Here is a 21554-nt window from a genome sequence, read left to right as displayed (position 1 = left end):
ACTGTCCAAAGGAGCTACGTTTCACAGGGAAAGGGGTCATGTTAGCATTTAGGCTTCCTGTGGTGATATTTTATGTGTGCTGAAATGTGATATTTTATCTGTGCTTTGATAAATAAAGCTTGCCTGGAGATCAAGGGGAAAAGGCTGCATTTCCTTTGGAATTCTATAATCTTAAGAAAGAAGGGGAGTGGTTACATTTTGGCTTTCTATTTCATTCTAGACCTAGGAGGGAGCTTTTCCTCCCACCAAAACCATTTTAAGTAAACAAAGTCAGGCAGCACATGCCCTTAATTCGATCACTTAGCAGGCAGGGTCTCTGTGTGTTCAAGGCCATACTAGGAAACAGAGCTAAGTGTGGTGACATATGCCTTTAATCCCAGTACCAATCATAGAGACCTAGAGGTCTGTACAGACAGGCAGTGGCAAGGAAGTGAGGTAGCCTGGGCTAAGAGCCAATGAGAGGGCAGAAAAGCAAGGCATACAAAGGCATGGGTAAGACAGGAAGTAGCTCCCATTTGGAAGCTGCATAGTTGGTGAGGTAAGGTTGGCTGGTGGCTTTTCTTATTTCCTTGATCTCTAAGGCTTTCACCACTATATTTGGCTCTGTGTTTTTTATTTAATAAGACCATTTAGAAATTCACCTACATTTGGCAGCCAGTGTGGGGCTCTCAAATTTCCATAAGGCCTAAAAGAGTTTAAAAAGGGCTTCTAAACACACAATAACAGAGCCAAAAACAGATTTCTACTTTATGTCTCACACTGGTTGAGATATAGAAACACCAAGGTACAGAGACACGTTGGCATGCTGACTTGAGGTACAGTATGGCAGGTTCACCACATATGGGATCGAATGCAGCATGGCAGAGTCCTGCCACTGTACACAGTGGCATCTGTGAGATACGCTGGATTTAGCTTTTGCTAGTATAAAAAATAAAGAGGAGGAGGAAGAAGAGAAGAAGAAGAAGAAGAAGAAGAAGAAGAAGAAGAAGAAGAAGAAGAAGAAGAAGAAGAAGAAGAAGAAGAAGAAGAAGAAGAAGAGAGGGTTTGGGGGCTACATGCTGCTGGATGAAAGCATAGACCCACTGCTTCATAGAGTCAGTGATGAGCCTGGTTCCTGCAGAGCTGGCAGTAAATGTAATTCTGCCATGTTAGAAAGCTGAGGTAAGAGGAGTCAGAAGCCAAGGCTGCTACTTCTGTTCTAACCACTCTGCAGTTTAAAGCAATAGAGTCACAACAAAACAGATTCAGATGAAATAAACCTCTAAATGGTTTACAATGTGTATAAAAAATAGATTTAGGCTTGGAAAAGAGAGGAAAAGGAATACAGACAGTTATATAAAGAAATAGAAAGTTTTAAAATATAAAGTCTTTAAAGAGAAAGTAAAAGTAACATAAAAATAAGCCGTGTAAAGATGGAAATCACACAGAGAGTCTAGATTATATTGTCTTTGGGATTTTTAACTGCAAAAAGATATTTGATTGTAAAAGTTTCTGAGTTAAACCAAAATGTATATTTTAAAGGTATCTGTACTTCAAAGTTTATGTCTAAGGATATGTTGCTTTGGAAAAGAGGTTCTGCTTTTGTTTCCACAGAAGATGAGAACCTGTGGGTTGCTTCCAAGCTAATATGGTTTGATCAAGGAAGACCCCCTGAAAGGTCTCCAGATGATCCAATATCCAGAACAGCTTCAAGGCAACTGGCTCAGAGAATACAGCATCACAGACTACTCCAGTCAGGACTTGACATAATTCTTAACTTTCTCAGGATCCCCATAAGATTACCAGTACACCTACCAGCAGGAAGTAGCCTAGAAAACTATACCCACATTCCCAAAAACTGGATTATGGATGTGTTTTTTTTTTTTTTTGTTTAGGTTTTTGGTTACAAATTGTTATTGGTCATAGTCAATATATTTCTAAAGAAAAAAAAGGGGATATTATGGATATGGTAGAATGAAAGGTTAGATTATTGAGTCTACTTTTAAAAAGCAACAACTTGTGTAAAATGTTTTAAATTGCTATAGATTTTCTATAGGTCAAATGCTATAGACATTCTACAGGACACAGAAAGAAGTGATGGAGACTCCAGGCCTGTAGGCTGAAGAATGGATGCCCTAACATTGCAAAAGTACTTTAGGTAACTGTCCGGGTAGCCAGGTGTCTCTGCATTCTAGATTTTTGGAAGTTGCTTACAATGCATTTCCTGTTTACTTAGGTAATATTATATCCTGGTGGGGTATTTGATGTAGTTGAAGACTAGATAATTATAATTTTCCTTGGTTATGATAAAAGATAAATTAGATGTGAAACTTTAGACTCACAAATATAAGACAGAATATTTTCTTTAATTTTGCCAAATACAAATAGACTAGATATTGTAACTGTAATTCTTGCTTGATAACTGTTCTATTATATGAAATTTTACAATGTTAAAGTTAAAACCTTCCTTTTTGGTTAGACAGAAAAGGGGAAGTGCTGTGGAATGTCATTCTGTATGCTGTGAATATGTGTTGCTCTGATTGGTTGATAGAAAAAATGCTGATTGTCCAGTAGCCAGGCAGGAAGTATAGGTGGGATAAGCAGAGAGGAGAATTCTGGGAAGAGGAAGGCTGAGTTAGGAGATGCTAACCTGCCATCCAGGGAGCAGCATGTAATAGCACACAGGTAAAGCCACGGAACACATGGCAACATACAGATTAACAGAAATGGGCTGAGTTTAAGTGTAAGAGCTAGTCAGTAGTAAACCTGAGCTAATGGCCAAGCAGTTTTAACTAATATAAGCCTCTGTGTGTTTACTTGAGTCTGAGCAGCTGCAGACTGGGCAGGACACAGGAAGACTTCAGCTACAACTTCCTTTAATAAGAAACAAGTTTTTAGGAAGAAAAATGGAGATAGATTAATGGCTGGATAGAAACTGATGGATGGAGGGACAGACAGATTTAATGTTCTGAAAACCACTTCTCAGGCCTATGCGTACTTAAGCATGTTTTGGGTCTGCATGTTTTTGACAAGTGATTTCCTACCTCTCTATGTTCAAATTTATGTCTATGTTGTGCATGTTCTCTGACTAGCTGAGCTTAGTTGAACTGGAGTCTTCTTCCTTCACATTTATGTCAGTTTTGTCTTTTTGCAAATGATTTATAGTCAAACTTCTTAATAGTCTTAAATTTTTTGAGAGTCACATTCCTCACGGCAACCTAATTTGGCTAAAGAACATCCATATGCAACTAAGGAGATTCTTAAACACTAATGGAAGGGGATCCTTTATATTAACCTCCATACATAGAAGATTTCAGGTGGCCCTTCTTGTTGCTGATATAAACATGGGGCTGGAGGAGTGAGTCAGCAGTAGAAAGCACGTGTACTCATGCCTTGGACCTGGGTTCAGTTCCCAGCACCTATTTCAGTGGCTATAACCACCTGTAACCCAAATTGCAGAAAATCTGATGCTCCCTCTGGCGTCTGCAGGTTCCTGTATAATGGGTGTTCATACAGATAAGTGGGCACACACACATATACAAAAATAAATAATTTAAAAGGGAATACTCCATGTTTGCTTCAAGACTTCGTGCTCACTGAGTCTGATCCTTGGCTCACCCTAATCTACTCGTTTTCTGCCCATATAAACCAGTCTGGGGTTGGATAAATTTTCAAAATCCTTTCTGAGCTGTTAGGAAATTGCTCTATAAGTAGAGATGTACATAGCTTCCTTATCTGTTTATGGTATGGACACAATTTTACAAATGGGCTGGTCTCTAGCTGGGTCAAGCCCTCTTATCTTATCAGTCAATCTTTTTCTTCACCGTTTTTCCCAGCATTCCATCTGCAAACCTAACAGCAGAATTTCAAAATGAAGCCCTCCTGAGTTCTTCCTCATTACATTAACCACGTTTCAGAACTCTGTCTAGAGTGCTGTGCGCACCTTTGCCAAAGGCTTCACATTTCCCTTGCTATTTGCTTCAAAATCTTCAAATTTCATCTTCTCTGATTCACAGCCTGGCAGTTCATCAATTTTATTATTTCCAGTGATAGCTTGGTATAACAACTTACTATTCTGCTCCCACTCTCCCTCCCACTCCCTCTCACACTGCTGGCGAGCTGCTGAAATCGTCTCTGCACCTGAAGATGTCTGCTGTCCTTAGGATATCCTCTAATTCAAGATTGCAGTGGCATTGTTGGTGCAGCTGTCACATTACTCTTTCTGGGCCAGACCTTCCCTGGCCTTCTGTTTCTGGCTTCCTGGCATACACTGTACCCAGCTTGCTATCAAATAGATGTGTCTAGGAAGTAGCTCTTCTATGCAAGTACTCCCTGCAAAGTGCTCATAATACATCACCTCCAAGAACTACCGGATTTTTAGAAGCTTTAGAAGAAAGACTCGCTTATGTGCCTAAAATTTATACAGTGAACCCAACTAGTGCTTTTCTTTGAAGCCAGACACCCCTTAGCATCCCAGGCTTCACACGGGGGTTGGTTTGCATATCTATTTCAGGAATCAGTGACTTCTCAGATGGGGAAAAAGCTTGGGTGACCCATCATTCTTATGACTCCAGACAGGCTTGCTTTCTTATAAAAATCTTCTAGATACCTAAGTGCATATTCCATTAGAAAGACTATTTGCCTAATGTTCCCTCGGGAGGAAACTCCCCAGGATTAGAGCACACTCCCCTTTTGCTAAGCATCGTTGCGGGTGTGTGCAGGAACAGATGAGTAAACAGACCAGCGGTGGCACAGGCTGAGGTAGTCGTGTTCAGAGAGCTTCTTGAGACACAGAAAAGGATGATCACCCAGCCTAAGGCGTCAGGAACTTGAAAAGAAACTAGAGAAGACTAGAGAAGACTACATCTCCACATGTTACAGGATCATGAAAGTGTCCCCTGACATACTTGAAAATAAACCCCAGGGAGGGGAGGATTAATCAATTCACTTCTAGAGACAAAAGAAGGCCACTAGAAGATATCACAAGGGTGTCACACTCTATCAGCTCCTGACATGCTGGGAAAGTCTGAGCAAGTGCCTGCCACCGGCTCTCGAGCATTCTTCAGAGTAACTGTCAAGATGTAGAGGGGGTAACAGTAGTCTGCACTTAGCTCCTTAGCTCTGAGTTCCAGGTGCGTAATGACACATTTTGTAAAAGACTCCGGACATATCTAATATATCAGAACACCAGCGAGAGCACAGACACAAACATCTTAGTGACCACCAGCAAGAGAGTGGCGCTCAGGAGAAGGTGCTCACACACCATTTGACATTCTCCCCTGAGCAATCTCACCTGGCCTCCTGACTCAGCCTCACAGTCTTACCTGACTGCAGGTGAGTTAAGAGAGAGGATATGGATATATTGGACCTATGCCTCCCTGTGCCTTCCTCACCTCTGCACTAGGGACCTGTGTGCCCACAGGATCACCAATCTAGGCTTTCCTCCTGCCCCGAAGAGGGAGAGGAAGCCTCCTGGTGGCATTTCAGCTTTCCTGTGCTTGTTTTCTTTACCTTCCTTTCAGTTGGTACTAAGTGTGGGAACCTACCATGTCCAGGCTCTTCTCACACCACAACAGTTCTTCAGAATTAATCAGCGAATAAACAGTTGTCATGACAGATCTGCTATGAGTCAGCTTGAAGAGAATGACCACACCAAGTTACCTGATCACACCCAGCCTCTGAGACAAATCGACAGAATCCTGAACCAACCCACAAGGGAAGCCGCAGGACATGTGTTTCTAGCATGGTATCCCTCAGGGCAGTTATCCCCAATCCCAGGCTCCTTTCTGCCCTTAGGTCCTGTAACGTCCCAGGAAAGCTTTATTCCTTCAGTTAATTCTTGTTCACAGCATGTAAGACCAACTTCACAAGAATGCAACACCTAGAAGGACGCTACACTCAGGGTTTGACACTCTGTAATCACCACTGCAAAGTTCTCAATAACCTCACACACATGGATCTGTTCTAAGCAGGGTTCAGTAAGATCCCGAATGAGAATTCTCCTGGGCACCCTGATCCGTAGTGCAGAGGTGAAGAATGAGACAGGCCGCATACACCCAACATGTTTGTGTATTATCTCTCTTACTCACCAGCTCTTGGATAAGACAAGAGGTTGGGTTGAATACCCTTGAAATCTAGAGCTTGAGTCCAAGTACAGTCCCTCTGGATGCCTCTCTCCCTCTTTATCCTACCAAAGTAGCTTAAAGGCTCTACTAGCATACACTGAAAGGGTTGGGGTTGAGCACATATATTGTGCTATTTCCAGAATATGAAATGACAGTGCCCTCCTGGATGCTGGGTATCAAGGACCTGTTACACGATGCAGATATCCAGGGAATTGCCTCAGAGATCATTATATCCTTGAGTGCCCTGTCTGCTGTGGATTTAGTATATGGAATCTGGAGAAGGGGAGATGCTTGATTCAAGTTCTCTGCCTTAAGCAATGTCAGGATGTGGGGGGCATATCCATATGAGGATGTCATACTGCAAGAAAGACCCACAGATACCCTGTGGGTCAGAAGTCATACAGAGCCTGTCTCCATGCTCAGGAAACACCACTGAACAGTTAATTCCCAGCACAAATGAGAATAAATACTTGACTGCCTTAAGGAGCAAGCTTTGCCTGCTTTGGTAAAGGAGCCCACATTTTCATTTGTCTCAGGGCCTTGCAAATCACAGCCAGTGCTCATGCTTGCTTCCTGTTGCTTGCAGCCAAAGGAATCCTAAAGTGTACCCCAGCTTAGTACAAGGCTCAGTATTTTCATAATTCTTATAAGCCTCTTTTGTATGAACCAGTGTGGCTTTGTAAACTGTATTACTTGGATTGGAAGCATTGGTTCAAATCTTTTTCCATTTTTAAATGATGAGTCCTCTGGGACCCTGTCTTACCTCTGCTTTTTGGTGTCCAGATGTAGAATTCCCACTCATTGTGTGTTTACAAAATAAATGCCAATATTATCAGCCACGGAGACAAGAATGCTTCCAGGATCACTAGATTTTATCCCGCTAATGACAGATAAGGAAGGAGGCTTAGTCTATCAGCTACATATTGACAACTGCTTAGTTAAAGCCTGATTTCCATTTCAGCACTAATGCTGGGCTGGCAAAGCAGATAAACACTCTCCCACTCAGAACCTTAACCCTCAGGTCAGGTTATGCTAATCTCATTTGGAACTGTCTGCAAGCATTCTGTCCATTTAACCCTAAATGCCTCGATATTTAGCAACACATGCTGCTTGGTTTAAAGTGCTTTAGTCTGTTTATCAAAAAATGGTATTTTAAAAGGCACATATTGTGATTCTGTCTTTCTTTCCTCATTTTTTTTTTTAATTTTTAATTTCCAGTTGGGAAAGAAGGAGATGTAGAAAGGGAAGGAGAGAAGGAGGGAAGTTGTGTCTCTTTCCTCTTTGATTTATTGGGCTGTTTTTCACATAGTTAATGAACAGCTATAGTACACCAGGCACATTCTTTTCCTAGACATTAAGTTGTGGGGATAGGGCCATGTGCATGCTACCCAGACCTTCTGCCTTCATGGAAAGGCAAATAACAGGAGACAAACACAAATGTGTAACATGTAGTGTCCATTCAGGCTGCTTATGAGAAGCAGAAGAGCAAGGTTTGGGCTTCAGAGCACTGAGGGTCCACTGTTGATAGACACCTCATGATGACACCTCATGGTGCTTCTATGATATGTGAACTTGAGAGTAGAGACATAAAGGAAGTGACCACCCATGAAGACTGAGAGGATGTCAGTGTCCAAGGACTGGGAGGAATCAATGTGCTTGTATAGAGAAAGAGTGTGGTGGCCAGCTGGGAGGAAGCAGAAGTGAGGCTCCCCATTCTTATAAGACTGAAGGAAGCGCTGGGTGGTGGTGGCACATGCCTTTGATCCCAGCACTTGGGAGGCAGGGGCAGGCAGATCTCTGCGAGTTTGAGGCCAGCCTGGTCTACAAAGCAAGTTCCAGGACAGTCAGGACTATTACACAGAGATACCTTGTCTCAAAAACAAACAAACAAACAAACAAACAAACAAAAGACTGAAGGAAGGATGTGAAGATGACCATGAATGAACACAAAGCCAGAACACTGGCTGAGCTCTAACCAGCATTTCTAAGTGTCAAGTTTCTCAGTTGAGCAGACAGTCTTTATAAATGTGAGCAGGATTGGCACCTACTTGCCCTCTGAGCACAGTTCACATGGACCCAAATTTATACTGGAATTGGATCTTTCCTCACAAGTCCCAAGCTGCTCTGTAAGACACAACTAGAGGGCTCCATTCAGATGTGGAACTATACCAGGCTGTGCAGACAGCCCCCCAATCTGCTAAGGCTTTTCTTCCACGCACAGTGTCCTGACCAGCAGGTAGACCAAGGGCAGGAACCGGCTGTGTTCGGCTATCACAGTAACAACAGGACTTTCCACAAGCACAGGTTCAAAGCGGCAAGCCTACCTCTGCAGATGGTGCCATTTCCCACGTAGCCTGGCTGGCAGGTACAGCTGTGTCCCTGGACTGTGTTGGTACAGATAGCATTCTTGTCGCAGTTGTGCTGTCCACTGCCGCAATCATCATGTTCTGCAGGGTGGGAGAAGAGGAGAAGAGAAGTGTCTTTACAAGAGTGGGAACAGCTGGGCTGGCTGGAAATGTGTGCGGCAACTCACCAACAAGAATGGCAGTGACTTGCCAGCCATGGTGAATCATGCATGCCCTTGATCCCAGCACTTGGAAGGGGGGCTGAGACAAGAGAATGTTAAGTTTGAGGCAAGCCTGGGAAACAGAGGAACTTCCTTTTTGGATCTACTGTCTTTGTCCTAGTGGAGCCAGGGAACCCGTCATGTGTTCATATTTAAGTCTTAGAGGATGACCCTCAATGACGGTGCTGAGGAAATCCATACTGGTGAATTTCCTTTGTGACCAACTCTCATGTATATCTCATAATTCTAAACAGACCGGACATGCACTGCTGGGCTCCAATAGCACTCCTTGACCCAGATCATGGGAACCGAAGATCTCTTCAGAGATTGTTAAGTGAATCCAGGGGCAGTGCAGCATAGACACTTCTGAAAAACCAGTGCCTTATTTTAGAGTGTGGCAACTGTGTGACAACATAAATTTGTTGACAAGTCTAATGGTTTCTTACCTGAAATGGGATAATAACAACCAATTTTCAGAGTTACAAAAATCTCAAGTGCATCAAGGGCAGAAAAAGCCAGGCACAGAAAAACCATTGTGTGTAGCAGTCATTGTCTCCCCACACCTCCTATCCCTCCCTCCCTCCTTCCTTCCCTTCACCTTTCTTCTTTCCTTCCCTTTATTTTCTTTTGAGACACAGTCTTGTCTATACAAAGACACTAAATTCCAAAGAGGAAAGCCAAGCTAAGACAGCCTGCCAAAGAGCATTTACCAACAAGTACTTCCAAAGGCTAGCACAGGGCCTATGGAGTCGGAGAGGGGATGGCATTCAGTGCTCTCCTGAGGTCTTTCACTAGCTAATTCTCCAAACAACTCATTGCCGTAGGCCCCAGAACTAACCTATGGACTGTGTATAGATGCCTTATATGGATACTGAAGCACCCGGGTATAAGCAACCCAGGAGGAGACTGGGCTACACCATGGTACACACTAAAAATGCCCAGGTTTGAGACCAGTTCTCATAAGTAACTACCCTCCCTCTCATACCCTAGATAAACAATATGGAAAATGTATATCCTTTATTTCTCTTAAAACCTGCTATCATCAGTAGTTTCTTAAACATTGCAAGAAGAAAAGTCAAGTGAAGCTATTAAAATTACAAAAGGCTGTAATCAAGAGTGGAAACTCCAGCTAGAAAGTCCAAAGAATAGCACTAATTGGAGCAAAAATAAAAATTCAATACAGTTTGTTAAGTGAAGTATTAAATTGATATAGTGATCAACTGAAATGTCTTTCTTTGTCATTTTTAATTTTTAACAAGGCCTTCACCATGAGAAAGGTTAAATCTCACAAAAACTAGAGTACATATAGAAATGTGTCTGGCTTTTCAGATAGCTCAGATTTTCCAAATAGACTGTTTCTTGAGGCCTAAAGACCAATCAGAAATGTCAGAGAGAAATGTATGTAGGCTAGCAAGCGGCAAGAAAGGAGGGCAAGATTTATAAGAACAGACTGCAGAAGCCGTCTCCAGTGTGCTTCAGAATAGAATAAGCCTGCAGATGTCCAATGCCGTGTATACACTACCAAGTATCTAGGATGTGTAGGCACAATACCTCATGACACTAGGAACACTAAGGTAAAGACTCTCGGGTTTACAATCTCCTATGTAATTCATTTCATAAGCAATTACTAGGATCTAACTGGTAATATTAAGATGAGTAGACACAGCCTCTGCTCACATGAATGATTTATGGTGATCAGTCACCAAAGTATACCTAACAAGAACACAGGAGAGAAGTGAAACAGTTTTAAGTAGGTGATCATATTTCATGCGACCATTGGGACATATCTAAAGCAAAGGATGCTCTGTTAATAATGGTGTCATGACAATGGCATAATTCTGAATGATGTGGACAAACCAGCATGTGTGGTCAAGCTAAGAGGCGCACACACAGCCTGGAATGAGAATTCATGCCAGAGAAGTCATTGCTTCCACAGGAGAGAAAATGCTTATTGCAAGAACATATACACTTGTCTTTCAAGAGTAGGGATGGCCTCAGCCAGAGTTGCCTACAAAGAATACTCAAAACAAAAGAACAACATTGGGAGTTACCAAACATTCCAAAGTCAGGTCCAGCCTTGACTACCTGCTCTTGTCACTCAGTATCCTGGAGGACAGTTCTCTTATGCAATGAGAGATGGCCATTGCTGCCCCAGCAACAGAACTTCATTCCTGTCCTATTTAGGATTTTCATATTGTTTTTCTGACTCAAAACATTCCTCCTCCACATGGTTGGAATAAATATAGCCCTGTCTAGCTTTAAATACCACTTCAAACCCACATTTCCCCCCCAAAATATCATTTCTATATCTGTTCTCTAGACCACGTGAATTTCACCCATCTTAGTGTGTAGTTTATCTTATCCTACTGTGGAAACAACAATGCATTACTGCCTTATGATACTTTCACATTTTTTTTGCCATCAATGCTAATTAACTTACTATGCTAATAAGAAAGTCATATCATATTTGGGGGACATTTTGAAGCCCTCGCTTTACCTATCAACATTTTAGATAATGGTATTGAACCAGGAGAATGCTATACACTGGACTGCATTTTACAGGTGTTCTACCATTGAATTCACCCTACCACCCTGAGAATTTTTCCCACTGTACAATAAGGAAATGAAGAAAAAGACATTGGACAACCTGCTTAGCATCATAATATGGGTGAGTGAGGGTCTCAGATTTGAGGATCTCCATACCAGGTGAACCATCCCAGCACCAAACAGTGATTGGAAGCCACCTGGCTATGACCAGAGCCAAACCATGGCAAGTGGAAGTGGCCTCATCTTGCCGAAGATGAAACAAACACATCTTCTCTACTGCCCCTGACCTCTGGGAGATCTAACACTTCCTGAGAGTCAAGCTCTATCCAAAGGATGAGGGCTGTGAAGCTCCCATATCTCATTATCCGTAGTCTTGCCCAAGTCTACAAAATGACTACATTTTTCAAAATCTATCTGACAGAGAGGTACAAGCAACACATGATTGCCTTTGAAAAATATCAAATTCTTCACCAGATGCTGTAAGCAATGTCAAAGGTAGAAGATGCCTAAGGACTCATGAGAAGTGACAAGATATAAGGGTGGAGAAAAGAGAATCCAGAACCAGATGCCTCAGGCTGAAGATCTGGGTTTGATAGTTTCCAGCTATGTGCACTGTAGTAAGTTATTCGATCTCTCTGTGTCTGATTTACTAATAGTAAAATGCGACTCATTGGGACCTCTCTCCCGGAATTGTGGTAAAGGTTCAGCTGGTTAATGAAGGCGAAACACAGCATGTGGCTGCCAGTGAGTGCTGCAAGAGTGAGTTACTTGACTACCACTACTGTCCGTCATGGTGCTTCAACTACATTTGCACTCTTGCCAGACAGTAGTTAAAAACTTATAAAAGTGTTCTCTCTCCTTTAGTATTCACAGGCTGGAAGACTCAACAAAGTGCTCACTGTCCCGCAACAGAAGAAGAAAACAGCCAGGGAGTCGTTACTAGTTTTCGATGCCTCTTTTTATCTGACTGCTTTATAATCGATCCACGCCTGAGTCATGCAGATTTTCCTTTCTGGGAGCCCCCAAGATAACATCCCTGTGCTGTGGGATGTTCTGTATGTCCTGTGGGAGCCCTTCTTGGGTTCCTTGTGGCGTTACCCAGCAGGTCCGTATAGAGGATGATTAGGACCATGGGCCTGAGTGCAGGTGTTTGAGATGGTCTGCACTTGGCTGTGCTGGGGGATGGTCTGCATGTCAAGTTGTTCTGATTGGTTAAAGAATAAAACCTGATCGGCCGTGGCTAGGCAGTAAAGATAGGTGGGACTAACAGATAAAAGGACAGAAAGGCAGAAGGAGATGCTGCAGCCGCCGCAATGACCAGAGATGCTGCAGCCGCCGCCATGACCAGAGACACTGCAGCCGCCGCCATGACCAGCAGCCTGTGAAGACGCCAGTAAGCCACCAGCCACGTGGCGAGGTATAGATTTGTAGAAATGGATTAATTTAAGATAAAAGAACAGTTAGCAAGAAGCCTGCCACGGCCATACAGTTTGAAAGCAAAATAAGTCTCTGTGTTTACTTGGTTGGGTCTGAGCGGCTGTGGGACTGGCGGGTGGCAGAGATTTGTCCTGACTCTGGGCAAGGCGAAAAACTCTAAAGCTACATCCCTGTACCATTCCCACTACTGTGAGGCTCACACACCACCACACCTCTCACTTAAGCCTCAGCGGCACAGTCCCCAAAGACCTGCTCCCCACACTGCTTTCTCTCTCCAAGTCATTCTTCACATGGCATGTATTGAAATCTTTTGGGAAATAGAATTTGATTATCCTGCCAATCCTGATTAAAAAATAAGAACAAAAACAAAAACAAAAAGCCCTCCTCATTGCTCTTAAGTAAACAATTTTTAAAAACCATCCAGCACAGCATGATATTGCTTCTGCTCTGGCCCAACTAGAATTGTTTTGTCTCCTCTTTCAAAAGGTCCTAGCTCCTCCCTGTCCATATGTACTTTCCTCTTCCAACTCAGTAGTATTTTCTTGACCTTGAGATCTCAAGTAAACCTTCAACTCATCGATGGAAGAAAACTGGATTTCCTGGGCTGGAGCCATTTGCCCTGTAACATTTTCAGGTCACTACCAGCTCTTCTCCTTTATGGGCTAACCACACTTACATTTCTACATTCATTAATCGATGATGGATGCCATTCTTCTCTACTGAAGCACACATCTCTTGAGGATAGAAATTATATCTTTCTTTTTTTTCATTATCCCCAGCCTCTGGCAGAGCTTCTGAAATTTAAGTGCTAATACAAATACTCATTTATAAAAAGAAGGAAGGAAGGAGGAAGGGATGGGAGGAGAGGGAGGGAACTTGAAAGCTGCAGAAAAGTCAAGTAGAATTAAGACAAGAAAGTGTTAACTGAGCTGGTGTGTGAGATTGAGAAGAGAAAAGCTAACCAATGAAGCGAGCTGACATTAGTATGGTGTTGTGCTGCATTTGTTTCTTACAGTGACTGGCTAAGAAGGAATAGCGTTCAGATGCTGCTGAGGACATGATCCACAAAGTGAAATGCAGTATTTTCCAGCCATAAATCTATTAAAAAGTTTGGATCTACCATTCAGATTACATTAAGATAAAATTCATAAATTGAGATTACTTCTTTTTGGAAATTTTTGGAGACATGATATCTCTACATATCTCTGACTGTCCTGGAGTTTACTCTGTGGACCAAGCTGACCTCAAACTAAGAGAGTGGCATGCTTCTATCTTCCAAATGCTGGAATTACTAAGCCCAACTGAGCTTTGTTTTTAAAATGGCATATATTTAAATCAGAGAATTAAATGTTAAATAAGATATAGAATGGGATCACTAATGTTTTGATGAACCATAGTACTTCTTGAAATTCTATAATAATTTAAACTAGAAAGTCATTTCATATGTTCTCAATAATTAGGTTAATTTCTTTTTTTGATTTCATCAATTTAAAAATGTTTGTACTATGTTTGTGTGTATATCTTTTGCTATGATGTGTATGTGTCAGTGAGAGGACAACTTATATGTGTCTGTATCTCCTTATTCCATGAAAGTTCTATAGATGAAAGCCAGGAAATCATTTGGTTGTCAGTGACCTCAATGGCACTTGTTTGGGTTTTAAAATTATTTATGTATGTGCTGGCATATGAGTGTGTATATGCCACACCACAAGTGTAGAAATAAGAGAGAAATTTGTAGGAGTGATATGGGTTTCCTAGAGATTGAACTCAGGACATCAGGATTAGCAACAAACATCTTTACTCACAGAAACTATTCTCTGACATTCATTTGTTGTTCTTAGAAATTGCTATGAACAAATATTTGGTCCTCAGAATTAACTAACTCACTCCACATGCAATAAAAACAAAAACAAAGATGATAACAGTATGTCATTTTCATTCACAAATAGGACTTACTATTCAATTTCTCCTATTTTCTGTTATATATCAATGAAACATGTTTACAACCCCCAAAACAATATTTTACTGATTTAATGTTACAACTAATCTTATCTGAGCATCATTGAGACAGCTGTTTGAAATGTCTGTGTTGTGCAAATCTGTGGCCTCATTGGAATCACCATATGAAGATGGACAAAAGTAGACCCCATAAAGTTGTCTTCTATTCTCCAAAAAAAAAGTTTGGAGAACTTTTAGAACTTAATACTAAAACATTAAGTTCTACTGTAAAAAAAAGACAAAATGTTCAATAGAGATTTCCTCAAAGAAGATACACAGATATCAAAAAATGAATGAAGAAATGTGTATATATTAGGAAATTCTAAAACCAAACTGAAATATTACCTCAAAGTCACTAGAGTAACCATGATTGCAAAAACAGAAAATAATAAATTGGCAAATTAGGTAAAGAAGTTGAATCAGTTGTACATCACTAGTAGGTATATAGAATTTTTCAGCCACTTTGGAAATTTGGCAGTTTCTCAAACTATGAGGAATAGCTTATCAGAGCAATGTACCTACCCAAAGAGAACAGAAAGCCTATGTCCACACAGAGACTTATATCCCAGTGTTTGTAACACCTGAAAGGTGAAGTGGTGGTCAACTGATGAATGTCTAAAAGAAATGTGAAGTAATCACCCAGCAATGACTCAAAATGAAGTGCTGATAGACAATACGACATGAATCATGAATGCCAAAATTCTTACGTGATAAAAAAAGAGCCAATCATAAAGGAACATATGTTAAGAGTTTCAATTTATAGAAAATATCCAAATTAGATAAAGTGGATTCATGGTTACTCATGACAAATTTCGGGTGGATGGGGAATGACTATTGATGAACATGAGGTTTTCTCTTTGAGGTGATGGAAACATAAAATTAGGTCCCGGACATGGTTCTGAACCTCTGGCAAGATGCCTCAGCACGTGCCATCATACGTGACGTCTCCATTTTGACCCCTGAGACTCCCGTAGCTTGTCACCTGACCTGCACGCATGCTGGTGCACACATACTTCTCTCACACATGATATCAATGAAATACAATAATGTTTAAAGAAGCCAGTGCCATGCTCTACAAATTATTATTAAAGGTATTAAAATTACCACATTAGATGTTCTGTCCATGCCCTCACAGGAATGTAAAATCTCATGGGGTTTAGAATTCAATGAAATGGACTTCAGAGAATGGGAATTTTTATGTTGATTATCTTGTTAATGACCCATGTATATTCTGTTCTTCTCTAATTGAAAACACTATTTATTTCATAGTAATATAGGAAATGTGTTATGTACAAAACAAACACTTCAGTTAAAAGACATTGCCTAGTTTTCTAAATACAAATTCTGAAACTCCATGATTGGGGCTTAAGGATGTAGGTTATTTATAACACAACACAGTTTTTTTTTTTTTTTTTTTTTTTTTACTTCAAGTAGCGTTTTTCTATGTCAAAATAGAAGCAGCTCTAGGATCACTGTGTGCTAGGAAGGAAGATTAAATCACGTTCTTTACTGGGTGCCTTTTACCCAGCAGGGTCCCACCACAGCTCCAGGAATCACAAGCAAATGTTCTTGGGACAGCCATCCACACCTCACAGGGGATATTAGCCTTGCCAGAAAGGGGTCTTGGGGGCTAAAGCCCTGTCGATTCCCTGCTGAGGTCAGGTGCTAAAATCTGTGTCAGTTCTCCATGGGGCTCCAGTCTTCATGCATGGGGCACACACCAGCATAAGACCCTTCGGGTCTGTACCTTCCCTGTCCTGAGACAATTTGCTTTGGCTTAAACCACCTCCAGCTCCACCAACATCCATCCTGGCTCCCCCTAGGAGAGGAGGCCTCTTGGAGGCAGTTTAACTGTGCACTGGTAGAGCTGGTCTCCCAATCAAGAGGCTGTTCCTACAGCTTTGAGTAGGGTAGCAGCCAGGACAGATATGGCATTAAGAGGCACTAGAGACAGTGGAAGAAATGAATAAGGAGACTCGCTCTCTCCCTTCCTAATTCCTCTAAAGCAGGAAGAAGCAAAATGGAACGTAAAACTTAATCTTGTGGTTTTGATTTAGATATATGGCATTATGTAATAAATATGAAAAATTATATGCACTAGCTATGCTTACATATAACACTCATGCATATATAGAGAAAGTCTATAACATTCTATGCTAAACCATTAATAGTGATTTGCTGTTTAGCTGGGCAGAGGATAAATGAAAGACACTTGTACTATTTCTTATTCACTTCAAGTTTTTGAATTTTTTACAATCAACGGGTATAGTTTATTGCTAAATAACAGAGTTTGGGGTGTTGGTGGAACTTAGAAGAACAAAATTCATTTCAGACATATCCAAGATTTCCTGTGAAAAGGTAAAACTTTGGAGACTGGTCAAGGTAGATGGAGATATCCAAGTTGCCTCTTATAGGAGCTTTAACAAATGGTGCTTCTGTTTGCATGTAAAATATAGTCAGTACCAAGAGAAAGCCTTAGTCTTCATTTCCTCACGTCCAAACAGATTATCCCACAAAGCAGATGTTCAAGAGACATTTACACAATGACTACTCATGGAAATAAACTCTTTTATGTATGTGGTATTGTTGATGGAACAAGTAGATGCTTCTTTGTTGGATGGATAGAGTCCATCAACACTGCCACCATAATTATTGTCCCCATTACCATCATCACCACCACTAACATCATCATCACTGTTTCAATCATTCTGTCACCCCAGCGTCCTTACTACAGCCCCACCATAACCACCACTACCACCACACTATCACCATCACCACCAAAACCCTTATTACCACTATTACCCTCTCCAACACCACCACTATTATCAGCATCACCATCATCAATCAGCAATCAAACAGCATTAATACCACCACCAGTATTAAGTATTTGGTTATTTTTCCCATGAAGCCAACCCCAATAATTCCAGGAATGTTTTACTAATTATTTTTGTTTCTTCTATGTTTCCTAAATTTCTAGACCTCCTGAAATTCTGGAAAATCAAATGACCTGCACTTCAAATCTATCTTTATATATAATCCACTCACTTTGTGGTCTTCAAAAGCATGCTTAATGTCTTCGAATCCCTTTGTTGTTGCCCCAAAATGTGAGCAATAAGATCAGTTCAGAGAGATGCTGGGAGAATTATCAGAGAGGACAAAAAGAAAACATTTTCCAGATACAACAGGGCTGTTGCACATAGAAACTCAACTAGTTTGTAACAGCATGCACAAAACCCACAGAAGCACAAAGCAGACACAATCCCAGCATGGAGAAGGAAGGGAAAGTAGACAAAGAGAGCCACTCCTAGCCAATAGCTATGCACAAGTCATAGCTCCTAGGAGAGGGAAAACTAGTTTTCTCTAATGGAATGTCATTTGGTCTATCAACCACTCTCCAGGGCAAGCCTCATTTTCAGGAATATTTCACCAACACAAAACAGAATCTATGCTTTTGTTTTGTTTTGGTCTTGGCTTAGATTTTGATTAAGATAAAAAACTTGAAGCTAGGTGGTTAAGAAGAGGCCAGAATGTCTGGGAGGGACTGGGGAAGGAGAAAGAATATGATCACAATATATTGTTTTAAAATAAAATAAACAAATAAAAACATAAAAAGCGCTAAGCAGTTTCCTAGCCTAGTGATAGAGATTCAGGAACCATTAGTCACTGGACCACAGGGATAATTTAGAAATGCACCATTAAACTATGAAATTAACGAATAACTGATATCTATGCCTGTGCTTTGGGGTTTCACTGAAAACACCCAGCCCAACAGGGATATTCACAGCTAACATAAAAGAAAGCCTCAAAGCTGTTTGTTTGACTTTGGTTTCTTTTAATGGTCATATGCGCATCCCCAAAGTGACCCTTTCCCTGAGCCTTTTTATCTGTCTGCTGTGAGGAAAGCGGCTTCTGATTTTTGTCTTTGGTTCCACTGCTACCTAGAGAAACTCTAAAGAAACTCTAAAAATAAAACATGGCAAGAAAAATAATGCTGGGTTAATGTTTTTCCTTTATTACAAACGTTTGTTTCAACTTCAGGGATTCTGCCTGAATAGATGTTCTTTCTCTTTCTACAAAATAAAAGTGATGGTGCAGAAACTACTTTGTTCCTCCTTCATGGGTGATCATGGAGGTACCCAGAAGTTCTGGAGCTCAGGACTTGTAAAATGCCAGATGAAAAGAAAATGGAAATTAAAGGCTTGTGAGAGCTTCAGAACATGCTGTCACTGGGACCACCCTTCTCAGCACATCCCTTCCTGCCTGCTGAACCCGTCAACCATACCCAAGTGTAACTGACTGGATAGTGTTCCTTAACATTCTATGCCTGCCAGGAACCTCGGAATGTGATCTTACTGTGGAAATAGATATCTACGGGCAATTTATATGGGGCTCTTTGGGATTCCAGTGGACCTTAAACACAATGAAAATACCCTTATCAGAAGAAATGACACACAGATACATAGGAGGAAAAGGATCAACAGAGGACCAGGGCAAATACTTACTAGACGCTGGTAGAAGGCCAGTAACACCAGGAGCTGTAAGAACCTTGGACACTGGGAACCCCAGAGTGCTGGAAAAGGCAAAAATGATTCTCCAATGGAGCCTTTGGAAATTTTGCTTATTTCTTTAATTTGGGGTTCCAAGCCTCCAAAATCATGAGAGAGAGAGAGAGAGAGAGAGAGAGAGAGAGAGAGAGAGAGAGAGAGAGAATTATTGGAAAACTGTTGGAAGACCCCCAATATGTAAGTCTATTTAGCAGGTCCAGGAAAAGATCAGATTCCTGTGTAATTCCTACACCAAAAGGCCCTGAGAGAGTAGTGGTGGGTGAGGCTCAGTTGCTGCAAGCCGCAGGAAAATGTAATGAAATTCGGCTACTATCACAAAGGCTATTACTTTTGTGATCAAGCCATGGCTTAAGAAGTCTTGGTGATGTTTTAGCTTTTGTATATATATTAGCTGGTTCCTAAAATGATTTTCTTGTGTGCTTCCAAGAACTCCTAACAGTGTATTTATCTAAAATACTGATCAAACATCCAAGGCCAAAGGACCACCTGAACTAAGGTAAAAACACATTTCCCTTGTAGAAATGACGCCTGTTCCTTAAGTCAGGTGGATAGCTTTATTTCTTATGCAATCTGAGACCCTCCTTTTCTGTTATTAACATTATAGCCACCCAACTTCTTACCTAACTACTTTTAGGAATGTAGATTGAGCACATAGATCCCCTTTTTGATATATGAACAGATCATTAGTTCTCAATTGACCTCTTCCTTTAACCACTCCATTTTCAGGTTGTAAAAGAAAGCCTGATGGTCACTGCCTGAGGAAAATTCTTACCTGCCTTTATGATCCTGTAGGGATTCAAGCCTGGTGACCTGGCTGGAGGGGGAGGATTACTATGGCTTGGGTTTATAACTGAATACCCTAGAGAACTTGGGGACAGAGACTTGAGATGGAGAAGGAGGATTTTGACTAGAGGACTTGAGGACAAGACAGAGAAGAGAAAAGAGAATGGAAGAACTAGATGGGTAAGAACTGGAGAGAAGCGAATTAGATGGGAAAGAACTAGATTGAAGGGCTAGAAGAGAATACTAGAAGAATGGGATGGAAGATGAGGAAGAACAAGATGAGGAAGAACAAGATGGGAGAGGAGCTGAAATGGGAAGGAACTAGATGGATGAGAACCTAGATGGGGCAGAACTAAGATAAGAGAATTAAGATAGAACTTAGAGGAGACAATAGATAAATGTAGAGAGAAATCAGGCAAGAAAGGAGTTAGGCATGAGAACAGAACTGTAGCTGTGTAGATAGGATTTTATCCCAAAGGAATAAAGTAGACAGACAAAGAAAGAGCTTGGTGTACTTAGATTCTTTTCCTGAAAATAATTCTTGCCCTTCGTAGTTTCTCTTCTGAGTACCTGGGAAGTATATTATTAAGGCTGGTCCTTTTAATAATATACAAGAGTCAGTGGCCTTCACTGCTTGCTGGAGAGACACCAGAACACTGAGGGAGTACTCATGGATATGCATGACCAGGGTGTTTGAAGGGGAAGAGAAAGAAAATGGTGTTACATCCACAGCCCAACAGGAAGCAGCTGTGAGCTACAGGGAAGTCTCGTGCTCCTGAGTCTGTTTCTTCTATGTAAAGTAAATCAAAAGAAGACAGAATGACAGAAAAGCACACTCTCTGTGTGTCACTCCTGCTTCAATGTTTAACTCGTCTCTTCCTCTCTCCTGACTTCATCCTCCAACCCCACTGTACCTGCTTCAGTAGTGCCCCACCCAATCACTGCTACTTTTCTTGCTGAGGACCATGAAAACTCAGAAAAGTACAACTAGAGATTATTGTTCGCAGTTCAACATCCAGTAGATGACTAAATCTTATCATGTTTCGCTTTATCTAACTTTCAGACTCAAACGAGAAACCCCAGCCAAATAGAAAATATCAGTCTTGCCAACACCAAAGGGTACATCACCCTAGAAGTGTGAGCAAACATTTACTGAGATTGAAAGGACGCTTAAAGGAATCCATCCTGGCATCTTGCCTCTCCCAGCAGTTTACATCATGATACTGAACAAAAGTCAGGAGCTGGAGTCCAGCTGAATGGAAGAGTTCTTTCCTTCCTTGGATACACAGTTCTGAGTTCAACCTGTGGTGCTCTAAATAAGGAAAATCTCTGCAGTATGGTGAAGCCCTTGCTTCTCTTTGTCAGATAGCCTGGGGCAATTTTCTTTATTGATTACCCATAAGTTGGAGTCCTTTTCCATGATTTTGCCTGCAGAGTCAACCACCACAGCTGCCCAGGGGCCTAATAAGTATGCTAAAATGATTACCTTCATAAGTGAAGAAGATGAGGAGGAGGAGGGATGAGGAAGAAGAGAAAAAGGAGGAAGAGATAGAG

The 21554-nt window shown here is 41.3% G+C and overlaps 1 protein-coding gene and 1 long non-coding RNA gene across 3 annotated transcripts in view; one reads left to right on the top strand and one right to left on the bottom strand.

Annotated features, from left to right (window-relative positions):
• LOC119086669 overlaps positions 1-8497 on the top strand; it is a 123472-nt gene extending 114975 nt beyond the window's left edge. Inside the window, exon 3 of the long non-coding RNA XR_005090016.1 lies at positions 8437-8497. This is a non-coding gene — a long non-coding RNA (uncharacterized LOC119086669). The remainder of the gene's footprint in view (positions 1-8436) is intronic.
• Nell1 (neural EGFL like 1) overlaps positions 1-21554 on the bottom strand; it is an 850988-nt gene that overhangs the window by 297128 nt on the left and 532306 nt on the right. For both annotated transcript variants that reach the window (XM_028880172.2, XM_037199200.1), the window contains exon 14: positions 8429-8551. In XM_028880172.2, coding sequence (XP_028736005.1) covers positions 8429-8551 — 123 coding nt within the window. The remainder of the gene's footprint in view (positions 1-8428; positions 8552-21554) is intronic.

Source organism: Peromyscus leucopus, chromosome 1, assembly GCF_004664715.2.
Source record: "Peromyscus leucopus breed LL Stock chromosome 1, UCI_PerLeu_2.1, whole genome shotgun sequence".
Classification (NCBI taxonomy): domain Eukaryota; kingdom Metazoa; phylum Chordata; class Mammalia; order Rodentia; family Cricetidae; genus Peromyscus; species Peromyscus leucopus.
The sequence above is the reverse complement of the archived record's forward strand: the minus strand, read 5'-3'. Positions and strand labels throughout refer to the sequence as shown.